Here is a 23,415-nt window from a genome sequence, read left to right as displayed (position 1 = left end):
TGCATCTTCGTCGTGGGCTCTGCTCACCAGGACGAGCCAGGAGAGAACTGGGCACAAACTGGCCTTGGGCTCTTTCTTCCTTGCTCTGTGGACCCTCAAGGGGCTCCCTGGATCCCCCTCCAGCTCGTATCTGGAGAGGGGAAAATGGCGAACAGAGCTCTGACAGACAACAAGGCAGTTACTCTGACCCCGGCCAGTACCAACTGGCATTCTCCTTTTCCTTCTCTGGAAACCAAGGAATCATTTTAATGCAGGAGTAGGACTGACTGAGATTAGGTGAAAAATGAACGCTGTGACTATTTCCCAAGAGAAAAACGTGAAAAAGTTTATGCATCGATGTTTGAGGACTAGCTGGGATGGGGTGGCAGTGGGGATAATAATAGCTGAAGCTGAAGGACGGGGAGCCATGAGCCACGGCTGCAGGACACGGGAAGGAGAGAAGGAAGAAACCCCAACTGCTCCCTCACAATTAGTGTGTGGATACCTAGAAATGTACAGGAGCAGCCTGGGGTCACAGTGGAATCAGGATGAAGGGGTGGGTGACAGAAGGGGCAAAAGGAGGCCAGCCCCTGAGGTTTGGGGTCATTTCTTTCATTCATTCATTCATTCATTTATGGCTGCATTGGGCCTTCGTTTGGGGTCACATTTCTATCTATCTATCTATCTATCTATCTATCTATTTATTTATTTATGGCTTCATTGGGTCTTCGTTGCTGGGTGCGGGCTTTCTCTAGTTGCGGCGAGCAGGGGCTACTCTTCGTTGCAGTGCGCGGGCTTCTCATTGCGGTGGCTTCTCCTGCTGCGGAGCACGGGCTCTAGGCATGCGGGCTCTAGGTGCGTGGGCTTCAGTAGTTACGGTGCGTGGGCTCAGCAGTTGTGGCATGAAGGCTCAGTAGTTGTGGCTCGCGGACTCTAGAGTGCAGGCTCAGTAGTTGTGGTGCACGGGCTTAGTTGCTCCACGGCGTGTGGGATCTTCCCGGACCAGGGTTTGAACCCGTGTCCCCTGCATTGGCAGATGGATTCTTAACCACTGCACCACCAGGGAAGTCCCAGGGTCACATTTCTTGAAGTGGCCCAGAGCTGGCAGATCAGACCCTCAGCTCCAGGGCTGTTCCACCGATAACACCTCTTCTAACACATGCGTCCACCTGTGCTGCTTCAGATCGTCCACCTCCAAGTGGGGAGGGACGTGTGTGCTGTGTCTGCTCTGCACATAGATGAAATACCCTGAGGGGTACAGGGGTTTTTGAAGTATTTAACAATGCAAACTGTTATTATCAACATTTGCAGCATCTTTTTTTTTTTTTTTTTTGCGGTACGCGGGCCTCTCACTGTTGTGGCCTCTCCCGTTGTGGAGCACAGGCTCCGGACGCGCAGGCTCAGCAGCTGTGGCTCACGGGCCCAGCCGCTCCGCGGCACGTGGGATCTTCCCGGACCGGGGCACGAACCCTTGTCCCCTGCATCGGCAGGCGGACTCTCAACCACTGCGCCACCAGAGAAGCCCCTGCAGCATCTTTTTAAACTGCCTGCCAAAGACTGCCTTCTTAAACCTTGGGTTTACCTTCTAGGAGCTTATAAATCAGACACTAACACAGAGAATTAACATGTGGAGAAGAGTTACATATGCTAAAACATCAGGGGTAAGACTGCTTGTGAGGCAACTGCAGGAGAAGCAGGCCGGATAGGAAAATCTGTCCCCCACTTTTTTTGCTGACCCATGAGTCTTAAAGTTACAGGATTTCTGAGCTGGAAGGGCCCATCCATTGAGAATCCCAGGAGATTCTAGGAGGCTGCTGGAATGGTAGAAAGAACTAGAAAGACCTAGAACTCTAAAGCTTGGGAAGGGCTGTGAATCCTTGGGAAAGAGACAAGGGAAGGTCTGGTCTCTCCTGTGCTTCAGGCCCGGCGGTGATTATTCACTGGGATATGCCCTGGCAGGTCCTTCTGCTGAAACCAGCGTGGTTCCCTAACCCGGGCCAGGTGCCATCCACCCCAAATGGGGGAGCACTGCCAGGAGGCGGGTGCCGGTGCCAGGGTCGGGGGGGGACAGGAGGACAAGTGCTGGGGGGGGCCCACAGCCCCACCCCCTCCTATTACCAAGCACACCAGGACTCCACAGAGGACCACAGACTCAGAGAAACCTGTGATACAGATGGGGGACGGGAAAAAGAACCGCGGGGCCACTAGGGAAAGAGAATGGGAACTTGCGGTCCACAGAGGGAACCGACGAAAGCCGGCAGGATGGAGTCCGGAGCCAAACCACCCTCTTGCCTGGAAGAACGGGGCTGCCAGAGCCTGTGGAGCCTCTATTTATCTAGTACTGAGACTAGGCTGGGTGGAGAGGCCCTCCCGCACTCCCTCCCTGAGGAAAACAATAGGCCTGTTTTCCTGAGCTCTTCCTGTGACCCAGCAGGCCCACACAAAGAGGAAGAGGGGGGCAAAGGCAGGGCTGGTACCAAGGCACAGCCTGGGGGAGGGGCCCTTCAATCTGCTAGAAGCTCATCAGCGGCCTCAAAACCACCCGACCCCCAAACACCAACCATCTAAGCACTAAAACACTGACTGCCGTACAAATGCAGCTTTAAACCCCATCCCTTAGTCCCACTACCAACCAGATCACTAACCCTAAACCCCTTCTATCGGAGCCGCCACCAGAAAGAGGCAGACAGGTTTCCCCAGCAGCTCGAATCCCAGAGATGCAAGCGCACTCAGTGCTGGCAGAGGTGGGGGGGGCAGGGGGCAGGTGTTCTGGTGGAGGGTGGACACTGGATGTCCTTCAGTTAGCTGTGAGCAGCTATATAGAGGATGTGCGTATATGTATGCACAGGAGAAGAAATATGGGAGGGTGTGTGTTTGGGAGAGAGAACGTGGGTTAAGAGGAGGCAAATGGGAATGAATGTGTGGGCTGGGGGTAGGGGAGTGGCAGGAAAAGTTTCATCAGGTCACCTCTTCCTTCATCCCCAAGCAGAGAAAGCAGACACAGCCCCAAGGACCCAAGGGGTCCAGACGCCTGCCTCTGTCAACAGAAGGTGGCCCTCCGAGGCCTGAGTCAGCCTCCATCTACCCTCTGCCAACCCAGGGAGCGTGTCGTGTTACCCCCATTCCTACCCCAAGGGCTCAGTATGGAAAGCGGGCCCAAGGCCAAAGCATAAGGACAAATACTCCCGTGGGAAAAAGGAAGTCGGCAGCAGGATCGTCATGGCACCTCCTCACTGGGCCAACAAACTGGGCGGAAGAGAGCTCGAAAGGAAGGTTAAAAACCTCCTCAATTCCCCATTGTCCGCAACGTCCAGTAATAAACTGGACGGCCTTCAAAAAACTCCTTTTCCAGCTTTCATCACTCTCTAAAACTGACGCTCCACTCTGCTCTGGATAAGCCTACCCCTCACACTGCGGAACTGAATTGCATCCTTTTATTCTGGTTCCACACTGTGAAGTACTAGTCCTCTGTTTATCGGCAGATTTGAAGTATTTTTACGGGAAAGGAGTGCAGGAGGGGAGGAAATCAAGTATGCCCTGGGAGTAGACGGGCGGGAAAGAAACCAGGAGAGAGATTTATGTGCTGGCAGAAGGGTAGTTGTTAAGTCACTCCTCCTGGGCCTCTACGCCAGAAGGACATACACACGAACATGAACGCGCGCACACACACACACACACACACGTGCATGCGCACACACGCACACACACACAGATACACGCAAAGGCAGAAGCAAGTCCAGACCCGACACACACATAGACACAAATACCATGCTGATCAGAAACCAGTCAGAGCAGACAGGAGCCTGCCTGAGCCGGGCTGGGAGCAGTTCCCCTCCACACCTCAATGCCTAGGTTCCCCACAGACATGGCTGCCCCAGACACAGGCCCTGGGCTGGGGGCTTTATCCAGACCAGAGGTCTTCATGGATGGAGAGGCCCACAGGAGGCGGGTAGCAGGGAGCTGGATGAAGGAGCACAGGAGGGAAAGTCAGGCAGTCGGGGAGAGAGGGGAGGAGGAGAGGGGCCCAGAATTCAAGCAGCCTTGTGCTGGTTCTAAAATGGCCGCAAGCAAGGCAGGGGACAGATGGTCTCTTTCTGATGCTGAGCTGGAGAAGTGGGGAAAGGGAAAGGGAAAAAATTACCATTGCAGTCAGAAATTTAAAAATAAACCAAAAAACCTAAAAGATAAACAGCCTGCTTCTGAGGTTTCGCCTGCCTCCAGAACCTAAGGGAAAACAGAGAACTGCAGGCCTGCGGGGGACAACCCCCAGCCTCAGGTCTGAAGACTGCTGGAGGTCATTCTAGCCATCCCCCTGCCCAGAGCTGGAAGATCTTGCAAAGTCTTCTAGGCAGCTGAGGTGGCATCCTCCCTTTACCTCTCTAACACTCACTTCTCAAGTCTCAACTTTTTAAGGCCTTTGCGTTTAAAATGCTACAAGCTATCAGAGTTGGACCTTGGCTCTGCCACAAGAATCAGCCTCTGTAACCAGGAGAATCAAGTTCACCGCCTCCCAGCTGCTGCCACTGCTGCCATCAGCCAGTCACCTAGCTCTCCACAATATACAGGTGCTTTCACAGTCATTATCTCATTTGTGGCTCTGACCTGTAGGGAAGCCAGGCAGGAATTATTACCCCATTTCACAGATGAGAAAACCAAGGCTCCAAGACATTAAGTGTTTTCAAAGTGGAACCTGGTGAGTCTTCTGATGGCAAATCCAAGGAGGCATGGCACACACACCCCAGTGCTTTGTCCACTGGATTCCATTTGCCTTCTGTGGGCCAAAGAGGTTCTTCCTTAAGCTCAGATCTGACTGCCTTACAGCTGATGATCCCAGGGATGGTTAATCTGGAGCCCTGCCCGTTCCCATCCTGAGGTTATTTGTTTCTTGCTGGTGTGGGGAGGAGGCAGAGAAGCAGGAATGCACTCTACTGGATTTCTCTCGGTTCTTCTAATACCCCTTGCCCCTTCTCACCTCTGGGTCTTTGCACATGCTGTCCACCCTTCCAAGGGCATCTCTCCCCTCCCCTTTACCTGCATGCTCCATGCCCATCCTTCCAGACCTCAACACAGACATCACCTCCTCCAGGAAGTTTCCCTGACCATCCTGCTCCCACAGTACTCTGTACGGCCCCTTTCACGGCACCAATTACATTTTTGTGATTGATTCTTTAATTGTCCGTCTTCTGCAAGACTAAGCCTTAGAGGTCAAGGCCACATTCAATACCCTTCTGTTGAATGAATAAATATAGAAACAAAAGCAAGTTGGTGTTATCCAGAAGAACCATCCCCTTTCCCTCCTGCAATGGTTTCTAACGCTAGGTTTTGAGTTTATCTCCATTTTTCCAAAATAATCCATAAATATTCACTTAAAAGCAATGTACTAGGGCAGCTACTAAAAGTGAATCCTCTTTTGTTAGGTGAGTCAGCGCCCCTAATTTATATGCTTGGTAAACATGTATTACTAGAAAGTGGACTTTCTTAAGGCACAAACTCCTAGATAGCTGGCTAAACCCAAATGAAAACATTAATAAGGACCCAACGACCGCAGGAGGCAACAGGACAAGAAGAGGTAAAGGGGAAGCATTTTGGAAAGGAGAAAGCAGTGGGCAGAGGCTGGGTTAGGTGAAGGGCGGAAGAAAGACGCATCTTAGACAACTTAAAAGAAGGTTCCAAAGTATAAGAGGATAACTTGGGGAAATATTTTCTTAGATGAAGCAGAAAGGCAGCCAGGAGTCTAGTAACATAGAATGACAGGGAATGGTTAGTGTTTATACCTCACTAAGAATCAGAAGGCCTGGGCGCTGGTTCTGATTCTTCCATGTAATGGAGGCAAATCAGCAAATCACTTAAGCTCCCAGAGCCTCTTTTCCTTACCTACCCAACCCCATCCCACAAGAGTTCATGGATGTAAAAACATTTTGATATCCACAAAGTGCTACAAATTTGCACAGTCATTATGAAGAGACTTGCCTCCCATAGAGCAAGAAAAACACCGTCAAAAGGTGATTTACCAAGACTGTTGGTGTTACTGGGATTTAGAGTGAAAAGTGGCAGCTCGGGAGAAAAGAAACAAGATAAAAAGGTAGAATTGTGAGGAGGGCAGGTGAGAGAGAAGGGAGAAAGAAAAGACCGATGGCCTTGGAGGTAGGGCTGAAAGGGGTGGGGGGAGGGGTGGTCCCTGGGAAGCAGATGCTCGGGAGAGAAAGGGCAGAGCACGGAAGCAGGAGGAGGCTGGAAGGGGGAGATGTCAAGCCCATTCAGGCTGGCAGACACCAAGCTCACACAACAATAATCAGGGGCTGGATAATAATAAGGCTTCTCACTGCTGGTTTTCCACTGCAGCACAAACAAACCATTATACCTCATTGCCAACAGCCTCCTGTGGGAGTCAGGTGTCCCCAAATGCGAGACAAGAGGCTGGAGAGGCTTCATGACCAAGAAAGCCTGTGACTTGTCTAACCCCTGTGTGGCTTCTATCTAATTCCAGATGGGAGACCAACCAGATCCCATGAGAGAGGACTTAGGAAGGAAGGCTCTGACAGGGGACAATGAAAAGACACCTTGGAAGGAAGGGTGGAGGGAGCAAAGCTGAGTCAGTGGGGAGAAGAGCAGGTGCAGGGTGGGGCCCAGGGGGCGGGGGAGGAAGGACTAGTCACCCGCATCACAGACTTAGAAACGGTTATTCTCCAAAGGGTGGAGGCCAGATACTCTCCGGCCCCACCAAGGACCAACTCAGAATAAATTACAGCCCAAAGGATATAGGTGAGAAAGAAGGAGGAATTTCCTGCCTCTTTTTTTCTAAGAAACCTTCCCTGGATGCATTCATGCCAACTTTAGGGCCCTGTGACCAGTTCATGCATTCATTCAACAAACATCAAGTGCCTGACAGATACTAGAATGTGGCAATGAACAAAACAGAAATGGACCCCTCCTTCGTGGAGCTTACAGGAAGCAGACATTAAAGATGCAATTACACAACTACATAAACTCAACTGTGATAGGCTATAAGAAAAAGTACACGGCACTATTAGAAAGATTAAAGGGAGGTCATGATAGGGGTTAGGGCAGGGGGCGGGCAGTAAAGGGCTGCTGGGGAAGTGATAGTTATTCTGAGACCAAAAAGACAAGTCGGAGTTAACTGAGCAAAGGTCAGGGGTGGGGAAGGCCCAAGGCCCTGAAGCAGAAAGAACCTTTAGTCTCCAGGCAAGGCCAGTGAGGATCCTAGTGGCTAGGCGCCCTGCCTGAATCTGTGCCTTTCCATAAAGCACTTTACACATTTTTGTGCGAAAGTCCTGTCTCTCACATCTGAACAAAGCCATGTATCCCCATCAGAATGTCCCAAAGGGTGGGGTGCAGGTTTCCCCACTCTGGCTGACTGCTTCCTCTGGGTGGGCCCAGAGCTTTTACACAAAAGGGCATGCAGGGCCAGAGGCACTGCTCAGCCACTGCTGGAATTCCTGACTCAGGGGGCAGGACAAACAGGAGTTTCAAGTTCAGATATTAGATTTTGAAGTTGCTCTTTCTTCCAATGAAGCCGGAAGATGGTAGAAAACTCTAGGGTAGGGAAGGGGAAGCCAGGCCCACACCTGGGGACTTAGTGACTCACCCACCCACAGCCTTTAAGATTGCACTCAATACACTGGGTGGTTTTCTCTTTCCCAAATAAAATGTGAAGGAGGAGAGGAATGTTACCAGAACCTTTCTGGTAACTTTCATAAGAGACACCCTTTCTGGGCACTTTCACAAGAGAAATCATGTGGCTACCACCTATCTAATGAGCAGTTACCAAGCTAAGCACTTTACTTACACTTTTATTTAACCCTGAAACAGCCCTGTTAGGTGGGTCCTGTTACCCTCATTTGACGAATGGCGAAAATGAGGCATGGGGGTAGTTATGACCTTGCCAGGGGTCACACAGTAGGTGACAGATCTGGGATTAGGATTCACATCTGTCTCCAGTGTCTATGCTTTTGGGGGTGAGTGATGATGGGGAAGGCCTCACTATACCAGGTCCCTCTCTATCTTCAAAGACCAAGTAAAAATGCCCTCTTCCCAGGTCAGTCCTCACTTGGTCTGCCTGCTCCTCCCTCGGCACTAACAGACTCAGGAAAGTCTAAGGAGTGCACGCACATATACTGAAGTTCATACTTCAAATGGTCCTTCAGACCTTTTTCTGAACCTTCCCTTTATTTTGTGTTCTTCCCGGATGCCCAGCCCCACGTCCACACCCCAACTTCACCCCACCCTAAACTCTCTCCACAGTAGCTGCTTGTGTTTCCCAGACCAGCTGGGAGACACCACGCTCAGTTATCCCACCCTGACCGACCCCTCCCCCAGTATCGTTTCTCTCAACTCCCCCTTTGCCCAACTTCACACACATAAGTGCACCTTTCCTTACATATACTACACTGCAAAGCACACATCTGATCCATTCATGTGTTTAAGTCAGTGTTGAGAACAAACAGACCACCCCACACAGTAGGCACGCAAAGATATTTAGGAAGGAAGAGAGGAAAGAAAGGAGGAAGGGGCTCTTGGACCTGGGGGAGCTTAAGGATTATCTGGTCCAGTAGTTCTCAAAGGCAATCTGCATCAGATCACCTGGGAAAACACACATACCAGGGCCCCACCCTGGATGGACTAAATCACCTCCGGAAGGCAGGGCCCGGGTGACATGTAGGTTAAAAAAAAAGCTATCCAGGTGATTCTGACTGAGCCTCTGATTAAGAGCCACTGTTCTCATCCCCTTGTTTTGCAAGTAAGGAAACCAAGTCCCAGAGAGATGACACGCATCCTGTAAACTAGAGGGAACTGAAACGGGAACCATGTGTCCCAGCTCCTAATTCCACACTGGCTCTATGCATCACGTTGCCTCAACTCCAGCAGCCCCTGTGTCAGCAGGCCTCCGTCAGGGAGCTCTCTGGAGACATCAGTATCACCCTATCTGAGCAGGTTACAAGGCCAGGGCGGGGGATGTGGGCAGCAGCAGGGGCATTAATCATTGACTTGTGAAACACACCTCCTCTGCACAGAATGCACCTTGGACTCCAGGCTGACCAAACACACACAAGCCCTTCGTTTCTGGTGGGGCCTGGACACTGCCGCAGAGCAGTACGAGTATCGGGAGTCAGATCTAACTAGCTCTGGGACCCTGGCCTGCTGCTGGCAGCTTTAGAAATGTAAGATGGTCTATGGATGCTCTGCTTTAAACACAGGCACTTAAACCACTTTTTGCTTTTATTTATGATGGTGAAGATAACCATATCGAGGCAGGCACAATGCCAGGCTGCGGGGTAACAACTAGGGAGGCCGTGAGTCAGGGAGTGCAACGTTCCTCCATTCACACTTTGAGTACCAGGGGTGGGTGGACCAGGCTCAGCCCAAGAAAAACAATCAACCCTAATTCATACCTGGCTCAATCTAAGAAAGGAATAGGCTTTAGATTGTAGTGAGAGGGACTGAGGTGAGAAGGGCCACTGGGCAGACCCTGGAAGGTGATGCTGAATACATGTAGCTTCCTGTAAGCTTGTACACAGAAAACAGAGAAAAGACTATGAGTCCTCAGAACCTGGGATCCGACTCAAGGACAGGTGATCTAGGGAAACAGCCCTGAACAGGGGACCCTAAGTTGCCACCCCCCACCTACTGGCTAGAGGCCCCTGTGGCCTGGATCTTAACCTGTTAGGCCTCTCTATGACACAAGGCTCTCCTGCCCTCCTCTCTTCCTGGGTGACTTGAGGGCCAAGCGTGTCTCTCCTTCCTTTTCCCTTCTTTCCCCATGAAGTTTGATGAGAAACTATAAATCGTGTGGACAAAGTGAGGAGGCCGGGCAGGCCACTGAATTGGTCACCTCTATTCTAAGAAATCCAACTCAATTCTAGGTCATGCTTTGGGTCTGTCCAGGGGTGCGGACACCACAGAGGGATACAGCCTGACCCAGCTCCAAACTGTGCAGGCCTGGAGGCCCAGGAGGGTGACATCAAAGGGGCCTCAAAGGCTGCCCATGATTTCCCCAAGACATCTTTAGCAGCTAACCACCCCTTCCCCCTGTAAGAATCAGGGCCTTTTCTGTGGCCCATCATTCCACGGGAAAGAAGCTCCTGAGTTCATACTGCCTGATATTAAAAACCTACCCTCCCTTTACTTGATGTCACCCACGTATGAGCTTTCAGTTCCTAATGATACATGAATACGTGATGTTGAATAAAGCTTCCAGCCAAAGTTGCACCACTGGCCACCCCTCGGGAAAGGTGGAACACAGGAAGGACAGAGATACTCTACTGGGTCCAAGGTACTCATCTAAGGATGGTTTTCTTCTACTTCCAGGGAGACGCCCAGTTAACACATGAACCCCTCACACACAAACACATAAATGTCGTTACCTTTTATTATCTTCATGCCCTACATGATCTTCTTTCCACCTTCCTAGAGCAGCTACCCACCAGACCCCCAGCATGAGAAGTAAGAGCTGAGAACAAGCAAGATGATGAATATAAGTACAAGAGAACCAGAAAGCAAATGATAGCTGGGAGATGGCAAAAGGAGCTGAATATGGAAGAGAAACCCTCAACTTCTCTTTCTGCTGCCTGATCCTTTTGTGATTCCATGTAGCCATTTCATTTACAATCCCTCTCGGAGGTGACCGTCTTGCACTAGAGCCAGGAGGGGGGGGGTGTCCTGAGTTGGCTGATGACACATGGACTTCTGAAACAGGCCACCTCACCTGACTCAACAAACAGTAAACATCTGCTATGTCAGCCCTCTGCTCAGCTCTGCACACACAGAAAGGGAGGAGACACAGAATGGTGGTTGCCAGGGGCTGGGGGAGGGGAATGGGGAGTCCATGTTTAATGGGGACAGAGTTTCAGTTGGGGAAGATGAAAAAGTTCTGGCGAGGGATGGCGGTGATGGTTGCACAACAATGCGAATGTGCTTAATGCCACCCAACTGTACACTTAAAAATGGCTAAAACGGGGGCTTCCCTGGTGGCGCAGTGGTTAAGAATCCGCCTGCCAATGCAGGGGACACAAGTTCGAGCCCTGGTCCAGGAAGATCCTACGTACCGCGGAGCAACTAAGCCCATGCGCCACAACTACTGAGCCCGTGGTGCCACAACTACTGAAGCTCGCATGCCTAGAGCCCGTGCTCCGCAACAAGGGAAGCCACCACAATGAGAAGACTGCGCACCGCAACAGAGTAGCCCCTGCTCGCCGCAACTAGAGAAAGCCCGCCCACAGCAACAAAGACCCAACGCAGCCCAAAAAAAAAGGCTAAAATGCTAAATTTTATGTTATGTACATTTAACTACAATTTAAAAAAATTTTTTTAAGGTGGGAGGGATGAGATAGTCTTCCTCTCCTCTCTCTGAAGAACAGGCCTTCGGAATCATTAACTCTTTCCTCCAGAATAAATCTGAATTCTTGTGCACGCTTTCCCCTCCTATCATCAGAGTACTGTGCCCGGCAGCCTGACATCTAGAAATCTCTACCAGTTCTGGGCACAGGCCCCATGGAGCTTTGTGTTCCCAGCAGGTGCCCACCAACGCCAACCCACCAGCAGTTCACAAAGGCTCAGGCTAAAGTCATTTACTTAGAAAAAAAAAATTTTTTTTTAAAGTCACTTAATCCATCAATCAAGTCACTCCCTCTTCTCAAAAAATGCACCCATGTGATTAAAACCTGTCCTCTACCAAGACGCAGATCTAGACCGTGTGCTCTTGCAGGTGGTGACCACTTCTCATACAGGCGGCCTCCAATCCATGAAACAGGCCATGTTCCTAAGTCTCCTGATACTTCACCATAGAAACTTTACGGACAGTGTTACATTATCCCAAGTGAGCCCACAAAGCCTGTTTCCCACAGGCCACACATTCATGATTAAAGCCAGTTGAAAACAATGCTGCTCCAGGTACATAGTCCAGAATGTCAGCTGCAGGGTGCCCTCCCCTCAACACACACCCACAGACAAAGACACCTGCCACCTGGGCGCAGGCCTCCACCAGCACAGGGGCGCACAGGCTCAGGTTCTGGGTTGAGTCTGAACCCGAGTCTTTTTTTTTTTTTTACTTTTTTTGGGCATGCCACTCTGTATGTGGGATCTTAGTTCCCCGACCAGGGATCGAACCCATGCCCCTGCATTGGAAGCGTGGAGTCTTAAACACTGGACCACCAGGGAAGTCCCTGAACCCGAGTCTGAATCTGAAATCTGCCGCTTACTGGCTGTCCAACCTTAGGCACGTTATTTAACTTCCAAGTTCTGAAAGCCTTGGTCTCGTCATCTTGAAAATGAATAAAATATCCCACTTCAAAGGGTTATTGTGAGGGATAATGAGATTATATAAGGAGAGAACATACTGCATAGTAAGTATTCATTATTATTCCTATTCCACCCCAGAACCCCTTCTGAAATGAATCCCCATTAAAATACAAATGACTTGTTACAGAGCAATTTTTGTTCTGAACTGAAGAAAGAGAGAAAAAGAGGGCTTCCTAGAGGTCTGGAGGGATAAAGGAACTGGCAAACTTCTGAACCACAGGCTGCCTGGCCCCCCCAACCCTGCTTTGTGGGGTTGAAGGTAGTTTCCACAGTGAAGAAGGACCTTGTGAAGGTTAGAGGGACCTTCTCCAACTTCACCAAACCTTAGCTAGACTAGACCAAGAGCCCCTCCAGTCGTGCCCTCCTAAGTTGGATTCAGAGCGTGCGAAACGATGGTGGCTCTGCTGCACGGCTGCATCGGTGCATCCCCGCCAGCCACTCACCCACCCCCAAAGCTCTGCTCTTCTCCAAAGGATACTAGGCAAGTGGTCTTCCCTCTAGTTATTCCCTGCAATTTGAGCAACGACACTCACTCAGCACACCCCTGTCTTCAAGGGGCCAACCGTAGGATGCAAAGACACGAGAGAAGAGATACATACGCCAGCCTCCTCTCTCACGCTGTGACCACACACCTACCTCCGCCTCCCCTCCCGCTGCTCAGGCTTTTGGGTGCCCCTGCCCAATTGTTTTGTTTTGTTTTAATTGAAGTACAGTTGATTTACAACATTCTATCAATTTCTGGTGTTCGGTAGAGTGATTCAATTATATACATATATATTTTTCAGATTATTTTCTGTTATGGGTTATTACAAGATATTGAATCTGTCTGAATCTTTTCTTGAAGACTCTTCCGTGAACATGCAGAACTGAAGACCAAGTACGACATGCTTTCAACCACTTTCTGACAAATGTGCCTTGAAAGAGAGAGTGGGTAGGTGGTGAAGAGAGAACATGAAAATCTTCTTCCTTGCAGTCTGGCTCTGGAGCCCGCCCAGTTTACCTCCAGAGGTGTTCGGGCAAATAAAAGCTGTGAGAAGAGCCATGTGCCATGCACACAAGTAATTTACAGCCTACATTCCTCTCTCCACCCAGCAAGAAGGAAAGGAGGGGACTTAGGACCTACTTCCGACTTCATGAAAGAAAACATGTCTAGTCCTTCACCTGACCTTTCCCACGTCCACACAAGTTCACAAGAGGCATATTGGCAATTTGGGTGGAAAAACAATTCTTCACTGTGCTGTTCAGTCATGGCAGGGTGGTTACCATCCCTGATCCCCACATACCAGATGCTGTTAGTGCTTCCGTGACAATGAAACTTCCCTCCCTAACGTATCCAAACACCCCCCGGAGGGCAGTGCCACCCTAGCTGAGAAGCACTGAGTAAGGACCTGTACTGTTTTGTGTCACACGGTGCCCAGCACAGACAAGGCACTCCAGTGGGAAAGTCACAAGAATACTTAGCTCCAGGGACTTCCCTGGAGGTCCAGTGGTTAAGACTCCATGCTTCCACTGCAGGAATCTTAACCCTGGTCAGGGAAGGGTTTGATCCCTGGTCAGGGAACTAAGATCCCGCATGCTACACAGTGTGGCCAAAAAATTAAAAGAAAAAAAAAAAACACAAAAAAACTTAATTCCTTATCTCTACCAAGCGAGTAATTACTGAACCCCTACTGTGCGCTCAGCATTTTTGTGGGCACTGTGAGCATCAACAGGAAGGATGGATCAGGGTTCCTATACGTAAGGAAGTGACAGGGAAAACATGACCATGAAACATTCAATATGGGTAACATATGCTCAAATGCTAAATTACAAGGTCTATGAAAAGGTGGAGAAGGTGACCAGTGAGGGCTGGCTCGGTCAGGGGAGGCTTCGTGGGAGAAGTGGAAGTTGAGGTGGCTTGAAGGAGGTGGAATTTTTTTCACACAGCCCTGCTGATCCTCAATCTGTCCCTGCAAGGACCGCTGTTCATAGAAAACCCCTCCAAGCCTGTGGTTCAGCAAGCCCAGCCCTTCAGATCCTGTCCTCGGATGATTTCTGGTGGAAGAGGGTGTGAGAAGTTTCCCCTTCTCTCTCAGAAGACCCGCTACTGTCAGGCCTGCTTTCAGGAGGCCCTTCTCATCCTAAAGGCAGAGCAGAGGTGCATTCACTGCCACATGCACTGACTGAGTCAACAGACTCTGAGTGGTTGGGATGCTTCACTTATCACCTGCGGCAGCGGTAAGACTCTCCTGCCCCCGGGACACGCACTTCCCTCCTCGATCCAAGGACTTCTTGCCTGCTCCCTTACCAACCTTCAACTTTCCTCTCAGACAAAGAGTCTCCATGTCCTCCGCTCATCCCTCTCTCCACGGGGTGTGCCACCGAACGCTTCCCACAGCCCACCCCGCCCTCCTGACATTTCAGCTGCTCCTGGAGGCTGGCTCCTCCAAGAAGCCCAAGACTGTGGTTCTCCAGCCCTGTTTCATTTCAAACGTGCAAAATCAGCAACACTCCCCCTACACAGCTCACTCATTCTTGACTTGTACAACAATGTTAAACTGAGAGTTGCATACACACACACACACACGTGTGTGTGTGTGTGTGTGTGTGTGTGTGTGTATACAGTATCTACCTAATGTTACGAAGAATCCCACATCCCACAACCACAAAAGCTAAGCCAAGAATGGGCCTACTTGTGATTATTCCTGTGAGACTTACCGACATTCCAACCCTGGACACTTGGGCTAGTACCATCGATTCAAACACACATACACACACACACGTGAGGAGATGAAAATGTTAAGTAGCTTGATGGTAGTTATTTCACTATCTCTGTGTCTATGAAAACATGTGGTACACCTTAAATACACACAATTTTTATTAAAAATACAGTATAAAACATCTAGCGGTATATCTTTCTCCCTTATACACCCGCTTTGGCCAATCGTCACACTCACGCACCCTCTGCAGAGCGACATGCGAGTCCGCACAGACCCAGTACTCAGAGACGCTCCTCCCAATAAATAAAAATGACAGGGCTTCCCTGGTGGCACAGTGGTTGAGAGTCCACCTGCCGATGCAGGGGACACGGGTTCGTGCCCAGGTCCGAGAAGATCCCACATGCCGCAGAGCGGCTGGGCCCGTGGGCCATGGCCGCTGAGCCTGCGCCTCCGGAGCCTGTGCTCCGCAACGGGAGAGGCCGTGACAGCGAGAGGCCCGCGTACCACAAAAAAAAAAAAAAAAAAAAAAAGACAGTTATATGCCCTTTCCATATAATACCCTTACCCTTTGAAACAAACTTTTTTTTTTTCCCCCTCCCATAGGAAGGTTCAGAAGAAATCCTTTTGGAAATTAAGCCTGGAGTTTCTACTGCATCCTCAGACCCCTGGCCCTTGGTTGCTGACCACATGCTCCACCCTAAGAATGGCCCTGATCCAAGGTCTCCCAATTCTGGCCATCGCCTCTACCTGCTGGTTCACCTCTAACTACTCTTTCTGTGGCAACGCTAGCTTGGTTTTTCAACATGTGATTTGTTTCTCTCTCAATCTACCAACCAAATATTTGTCTTGCGAAAAGTAAAAACAATTCTTTTATGGGCTCTCATGGCATGGCAAAGTTTTCTGCTACAGTCCTTATCATGACTTGCAATTTTATGTATATGTAATTATACATATATAATTATTTTATTAATGTCTCTCCCCACTACTAGACTGTAGGAAAACCATGTCTATCTTGTGTGTCATTGTATCCTCTGTGCCTAGTTCTAGCTCTTTCCTCAAGCAGAACAGGAAATCCTACCCACCATTAGCAGGTACATCCTCGGCTGGCTGTCTGGCCACTGGGCAATATCTCTAGGGGCTCCTTGGATCACCACAATTCCATCCCTTTCTTCTCTCCTCCCTCTGCCATTCCCTACCCTTATTAAGAACAAAAAGCCTCAAACACCTTTTCAACTACCCTCTAGAGGAGTTTCGCGTAGATGGAAGAATCCCAGACTCAAGTCAAGAACTGGTTGGTTAGGAGAAGAGCAGGAAGAACAGGAGAGAGGAGAGAATGAATATGGGCTTCTACCACGTCATGTTCTTGTATCTTCCTATATTCTGTGGGCATTCAAGAAATGCTTTGAGAGTTCACTTGTTAACCTGATAACTTTTTGTTCAATTTCTTCAACCTACTAAAGAAAAAACTGAGGGAGCTGTGGGTGCAAAGTGAGTGCTGGGGGAGGGGAAAAGACTGCATATCAGATTTCAAGATGACTGACCACGGGACAACAGAAAATGAGTATAATTCACAGCAACCAGATTTAACAAAAACTTCCTGACCCTGAGGGTTCTAAGATAATGAGGAAGGCAATAACAGGTTAAAAAAAAGGGGGGGTGGGGGGAGAGCCTCAGCTTGCAAAGGGATTGCTTAGAGGGATGCTTCCAGAGGTCTGATTAAAAAGCTCAGAATAGTATGAGCACACTATTACATACTTCCCGTAGTATCTAGAACCTGATTCTCAATAAAACAGACCAGCAATGCTTGGTGACTGACTGATGCAGGAAAGAATATTAGTCATAACTTTCTCTGGTACAACTTTGGAGACAGAAAGATTAGTCTGGCAGACTCTCAGATGGCTTCTGGAGATGCTCTGCAGCCCCAGAACTGTTTTATGTTCCTGGATTGAGAGGTCACTGCATTCCTTATTCATAGACCAATGCCAAAGTACAAGCTTGTAAAGAGTGGTTGCACACTTCCTGCTATCTTGTCCCCAGGATGACAAGCAAGGACACTCAACATACCCAAACTGTGTGAGTTACCCCCTTTTAGGCACACAGTTTGGAGTTGAAAGGAATGGAGGCCATATCTGAAATCAGGATTCTACACAGCAGAGTCTTAAGTGAGCTCCTGGGATAAGCGTGAGGGGGTAGGCCAGCCTGCTCTCTTGCTGACCTTCTTACTGTTCTCTTTACTGTGAAAACCTCACTTCTTCAAAGACCCTCCCCTCCGTGTGTTATGAAGGGCCATGGCTCTGGCCTATCCCGCAGCATAAAGGGTGGCGACGCCTCTTCCCTCATTTGGGGGATGGCTGAACACCTAGTTCCAGCAAAGTTCTCCGCAACCTTCCTTCCATCCTCTTGCCAAAGGAGCTTTTCACTTCACTCCAAGTGCCCCTAGCTCCCCAAACAGCCCCACTCCCATCTGCGGTTCTCTAGGAAAAAAGTCCCCAGTCAATGCCATTGCTTCTGCTGCAGGAGGTCAGTCTCCCCGTCCCCTGCCTGAGGCATCTGTCGCCAACATTTGGACAGCGAGCACATCAGAGTGCAGCAGTTGCTCAGCAGCCTAGAAGTACATGCCCAGAACTGCCAGCTTTCTGAGTGGTGCTGGCTCCACAGCCTCGTGAAGAAAAAAGGAAGGGGAAGCGACTCCTCCAAAGAACAGACACAACAACATAAGATCATTTGAGAAAGAACATCTCTGTCAGCACTACTACCCGGCAACAAGTCCCTCCTGACTGCACGTCATGGTATTATTTCAATACAGCCACACTGCGCACAGCTCCACGGTTCCAAGGACACTGCAGTCTAAAACCTCCAGCTGGCTGGACAGTAAAGAGAGGCTGCTTGGTTTATGAAGTGGGTCAACCAAAAAGAGCAATGCAAAAGGAGAGAGGTCAGCCCGGGGTCTGGTCCCTCCTTGTCCCGTCCTCTTCCACTGATACTTATCCTTTGTGAGAAGCCAAGAGTTCCAAGTCAGAAGATTCTCCTGGAATATAACCAAGCCTGGACACACAGAAGGTTTGACAAAAGAGGCCCGCTTTTCCTCTTGGAAGGTCCTAACTTTACTTCAAGGACGTTGCTCCGAAGGCGGCTTCCAGAACTCTTGTTTACCACAAGGTCTGATTCCAAAAACAACCCAGAAAAGATATATTCTTAATTGTGTGTATACAGACGGCAAGAGAAAGCCTAACAAGCATGACACTTACTGAATGCTTTCTCTAAGCAAGACTGTGCTAAGAGCTTTCACTTGTTATGATACGCGTTTATTCAACAAACAGTTGAGCCCCCACTATGTTCAAAACACTGTTACAGGTACTGGGGATGCAAAAATGAACAGAACAGTCAAAATCCTAACTCACACTGAACTTATATGTATATGTATATCTATATCTATATCTATATATATAGATAGATAGATTTTTTTTTTTTGGCGGTATGTGGGCCTCTCACTGTTGTGGCCTCTCCCATTGCGGAGCACAGGCTCCGTACACGCAGGCTCAGCGGCCATGGCTCACATGCCGCTCCGCGACATGTGGGATCCTCCCGGACCGGGGCACGAACCCGTGTCCCCTGCATCGGCAGGCGGACTCTCAACCACTGCTCCACCAGGGAAGCCCTGAACTTATATTTTAGTCGGGGTTGATGTATATAAACATATGTCAGCTGGCAATAAATACTATGAAATAAAACAAAGCAGGCTAAGGGATGCTATATAAAAATTTATATGAAAACGAAGCAGGGGAGGAAGTGCTATTTTAGATACACTTGCGCTGGAAGCCTTCTCTGATTGTCATCTGATAACAATTAACAGTAAGGAGGAGGGCTTCCCTGGTGGCGCAGTGGTTAAGAATCCGCCTGCCAATGCAGGGGACACGGGTTCGAGCCCTGGTCCGGGAAGATCCCACATGCCGCGGAGCCACTAAGCCCGTGCGCCACAACCACTGAGCCTGCGTGCCACAACTACTGAAGCCCATGTGCCTAGAGCCTGTGCTCCGCGACAAAGAGAAGCCACCACAATGAGAAGCCCGCGCACTGCAAAGAGCAGCCCCCGCTCCTCACAACTAGAGAAAGCCTGCGCGCAGCAACAAAGACCCCATGCAGCCAAAAAACCAAAGAAACAGAACAACAACAACAAAAACAATAAGGGTGATCATACAGTCACGACGTGCCAGGAACTGAACTAAGTACTTAATATGCAGTATTTCACTTAATCCTCAGCAACTCTGAGTTCAGTACCGTCACCACTATATACAGACGGGCAAACGGAGCCTTAGAGAGGTAAGGCTCTTTGCAGACTCTGCAGCAAACTAGGGAAGAAGGGGGAGAAAGGCCAAGGTTACACAGTAAGTGAGAAAGCAGGGACTTGAACTCAGGAACACAACCCCATGCTACTGGGCTGGCGGACAAACAGAGCCTCAGAGAGGTCAAGCGTGCCTGTGGTCACAGTGTGGTAGGTCCACCTGCCCCTCCACACATGGCTAAGAGATAATGCAATTCAATCTTCCCTAATATCAGACTATTACTCTCATCACCAGCTGGAAGACAAGCCCTATCTTGAAATAAGAGGAGAAAGACAACTTGGGCTCTTTGACGCCACCTAATAAATGCTGAATATGTTCCTCTCCCATCCCCTCCCCAGGCCCCCAACACGAGACGATGTAGGTACAGGGAAACACGCTTTTCTGCTAATTCTCCAGGTTGCCATTTCTCACTGGAAAACAGACAGAAACAGAACAGATGACTGAGAGAGCTTCTCAACAGTGCCACAGGGGCTCTCCGAGGTGGGGTGGAGGGGACAGGCTCTGAGCAAAGGCCGGCAGCAAGGAGAAAGCAGGGCTTCTGCAGCCCCATTTCAAAGAAAGCACTCCCTCCAGCCCTGGAGTACTGGGGTGGTAGTGGGGGAAGGGCAATGCTTTCTTAAGCATCATGGGGCAGGAAAGACACACGCACTGGGCGCAGGTCACAGGCTCTCTTGATGAAGGGAGAGGAGAATAAAACAGGAGGCGATTGAGGAAAGAGGCTAACATTGCCTCAAGTAGAGAATTCCAGAAGGGAAATACCAAATCCAAGGTCAGATGGTGTTTGCAGAATTGCTGGAAATCCCAGGTTGAGGGTCCAGGCCAAACTACCAGAAGAGGCTAAAGGGAAAGAGAAGCCCAAGGAGAGTCCCACAAGGTTTAAACCAAAGGTCATGGTTTGGACCCACCTTCTTTTTTATTATATTTAAGTCACCACAGCACAGGAACCTGTAGCCAGAGTTAATCAACAACCAAGGTGGGAAGGGAAGATGGGGGCTCATCCTAAAGACAAGCTCATTAAGGGGAGCCTGGATTTCCATCTTGTATCCCAGCTGGCTTAACTTGAGAATCACAGTTTAAACTAATCTTAACAATCTCCCTCCTGGGCTTCCCTGGTGACGCAGTGGTTAAGAATCCACCTGACAATGCAGAGGACACGGGTTCGAGCCCTGGTCCAGGAAGATCCCACATGCCGCAGAGCAACTAAGCCCATGCACCACAACTACTGAGCCTGCGCTCTAGAGCCCGTGAGCCACAACTACTGAGCCCGCGTGCCACAACTACTGAAGCCCACACGCCTAGAGCCCGTGTTCCACAACAAGAGAATGAGAAGACCACAATGAGAAGCCCGCGCACCAAAACGAAGAGTAGCCCCTGCTCGCCGCAACTAGAGAAAGCCCGCGAATCTCCCTCCTAAAGCCTTCAGACCCTCTTGCCACCCCCCACACACACACAAACACTGTGAGAGAGAGAGAGAGAAATCAGTGCTCCGTCTCCCTCCTCAGCAACTTATCACCTTATCTCCAGCAAGTCAGGTCTCCTAGCCCAACACTGCACCAAACAAATTATGACCTGAATGGCAAGAAAAACTGTGTCACCCAGAGAAACCCAATTAACGACATGACTCTGCTCTCTTAATTCCCCTCTCCCTTCCAGTCATATCCGGGGCACCTGTGTGGCTGACCGCCTTTTCCCACTACTGGCCATGTTCCCTGGCTAACTCAAAAGCCAGAAGACGATTTCAGCAGGGGCCTCCAGAGCAGCTAACCCAGAGATGGGAAATCTTGCTCACCCCAACACCCTGACCTGTTGAGAAAGCCGGAAGGACACAGGACAAAAACACCCCCTGGGGGACAGGCGGGAGTCTTCACCTTGAAATCACTCAGTTGCCCCTTAAGCCAGGGCTCCCTGCTGAAGAAAAACACATAAATGCTGCTGAAAGCCCCCAAATGAGGGCATGCAAGAGCCCCAGGAGGGAAAACGAATATTTCGAAGAAATTCCTGCTGCAGTTGTTTCCTCTGATCCCTTTTCGAATGAACCCCTCCCTGGAGAAATCTCCATCGCCTCCCCCTCCCTCCAGCGAAACCATGAATACCCAGGCTTTTCCAAACCACATGCTGCATGTGTTTGTGTGTGTACAGACATATAAACAACCTCTTCCCAGCCCAGGCCAGAGTTTCTGAAGACAAGAAACGCGTCCCCTCCTCCCCCAGTGCACTTGTCTTTCCTCCCAGCCCCACGCTGCTGCAGAGTTGGTAATGTAATATGCGGGGACCCTGAGACCGGAAATGCCTGGTTCTGGACTGCTGCACTTGAAACGCCAAGGCACGGGGAGAGCTGAGCAGGGGATGAGGGCGGCGGTAGGAGGTGTGCGGCGGAGAGGGGAGGCTGAAGTGCCTGCCGACCGGGAAGAGATGCAATTCAGGGCTGGGCGAGGAGGAGAAAGGGTGATGAGGGGGAGGCTGGCAAGGCAGGGGCAAAGTCAAAATTCGAGGAGCCGAAAAAGAGGAGGGGGAGGAAGAAGATCTAAGTAAGAGCAAGGGGGGAAAGAGGCCTCAAAGCATGTCAGGGGCCAGGGAGGGGCATCACGGTAAAGATTCTGCAGGCTCAGAACCAGAGGGTGACCCTCAAACACCTGGGAGGAAGGGGATACGGAACCTGAGTAAAGGTAGAGGAGGAGGGAAGAATGGGGGCGGGGCACCCCAGGGCGGGGACCAAACTGGCTCCCAGAATCTGCAGCGCGTGGAGAGCGGAGGGGAGCGGAGGGCGGAGGCCTGGCAGCAGCGGGCGCCCGGAAGGGGGCGGGGGTCGCCGCGGGGCTAGGCTGGGGGGCAGCGCGCTCACCCGCAGGGCGGACAGGTCGATGTCGTCCAGGCTGCGGGCGGGGGCTGGGTCGCCCATGGCCTCCGCCGGGAACGGGGCCCCGGGGCCGCTCACGCTCCGGCTCGGTTATTCCGCTGCCGCCGTCGCCGCTTCTCCCCCATCGGGGGATCCCGGGGGCGGACTCCACCGCGCCTCCCGCGGAGAACCGGGAGGGGGAAGGCCGGCGGGAAGACCGACCCACCGACTGACAGGCGATATCGCCCCAGAGCCCGCAACCCGAGCCTCCCGACTCTCCCGCGCAGGCGCAGAATGGCCGAGCACCGGGGAGGGTGGAAGAGGGAACGTGACGCGAGCGCGCCGGGTTCCCCCTCCCCCTCGGCGCCGACACCTGCGCGCAGGCGCAGGAGAGAGAGCGAAAGGCGCGCGCGAGGACTGAGCGACCGCGCGAGCCTGGCGTGAAAGAAGTGGGCGGTGGCCGGGGCTGCCGGGGAGCGCGCCCACCAGCTGGTGCGCGTGCGCACACGCGTTTCCTTCTCTCCCCGTATTTTTTGCCCTTTCTCTCCCCCGTTTCCTTCTGAGCTCTCCTTTGACGACGCCTTTCCTTCCCTTTCCCTCCTCTTTCGTGTGCCCAGCTGCCAATCAAGCCACCCACCTCTCTATTTGCGGGGGGAGGGGGGCGGGACCCAACACCCTCTATTACTAGGGGAGTTGTTATGGTAACTCCCCACGCGAGGGCTGGGTGGCCTCTAGATAGGATGGGCTGTCCACCCACCTAATTGCCATGGCAACAGTGGAGCCGCTGAGGGAGGGGCCTCTTCGTGAGAACTTGGCTGGAGAAACCACCTGGGGGATGGGGAGTGGAGAAGAGCGCTGGCTGCCTCAGGAATGCCCCTGACCCCCTTCCCCGGCTGCAGCGGGGAGGGTTGAGAAGGGGATCTCAGATCTCAGGATAGGGAATCCTACCGCAGACCTTTGTCTCTGCACCTCTAGTTCTGTACATAGGAACTGTTTCAACAATTATTCATTGACTGATCCCTGGAGCTGTGCGAGGGGGAGGGGTGGCAAGGGGAGGTGGAAGGGAGGAGGAGGGATCTATGTCTAGCCCCTTCAAATCTTGCTTGGGTCACCTAAGGTCTAGTCATGTTGGCATAGCACCCCCAGCCATTAGCCTCACTGGAGGCTGGGTAATGCTATATAAAGAACAAGGGGTCATGTTCTGCCACTGACATGCTGTGTGACCTTGAACAAGTTGCTTTGC

General features: G+C 50.9%; 1 protein-coding gene across 5 annotated transcripts in view; it reads right to left on the bottom strand.

Annotated features, from left to right (window-relative positions):
- MINK1 (misshapen like kinase 1) overlaps positions 1-22,490 on the bottom strand; it is a 48,318-nt gene extending 25,828 nt beyond the window's left edge. For all 5 annotated transcript variants that reach the window (XM_082602846.1, XM_082602842.1, XM_082602843.1 and 2 more), the window contains exon 1: positions 22,179-22,490. In XM_082602846.1, the coding sequence (XP_082458972.1) occupies positions 22,179-22,235 (57 nt within the window). In that variant the 5' untranslated portion in view covers positions 22,236-22,490. The remainder of the gene's footprint in view (positions 1-22,178) is intronic.
- Between the last annotated feature and the right edge of the window lie 925 nt (positions 22,491-23,415).

The sequence above is a fragment of the Mesoplodon mirus genome (assembly GCF_964341445.2).
Source record: "Mesoplodon mirus genome assembly, chromosome: 18".
Lineage (NCBI taxonomy): Eukaryota > Metazoa > Chordata > Mammalia > Artiodactyla > Ziphiidae > Mesoplodon > Mesoplodon mirus.
This window is presented reverse-complemented; position numbering and strand designations above follow the sequence as displayed.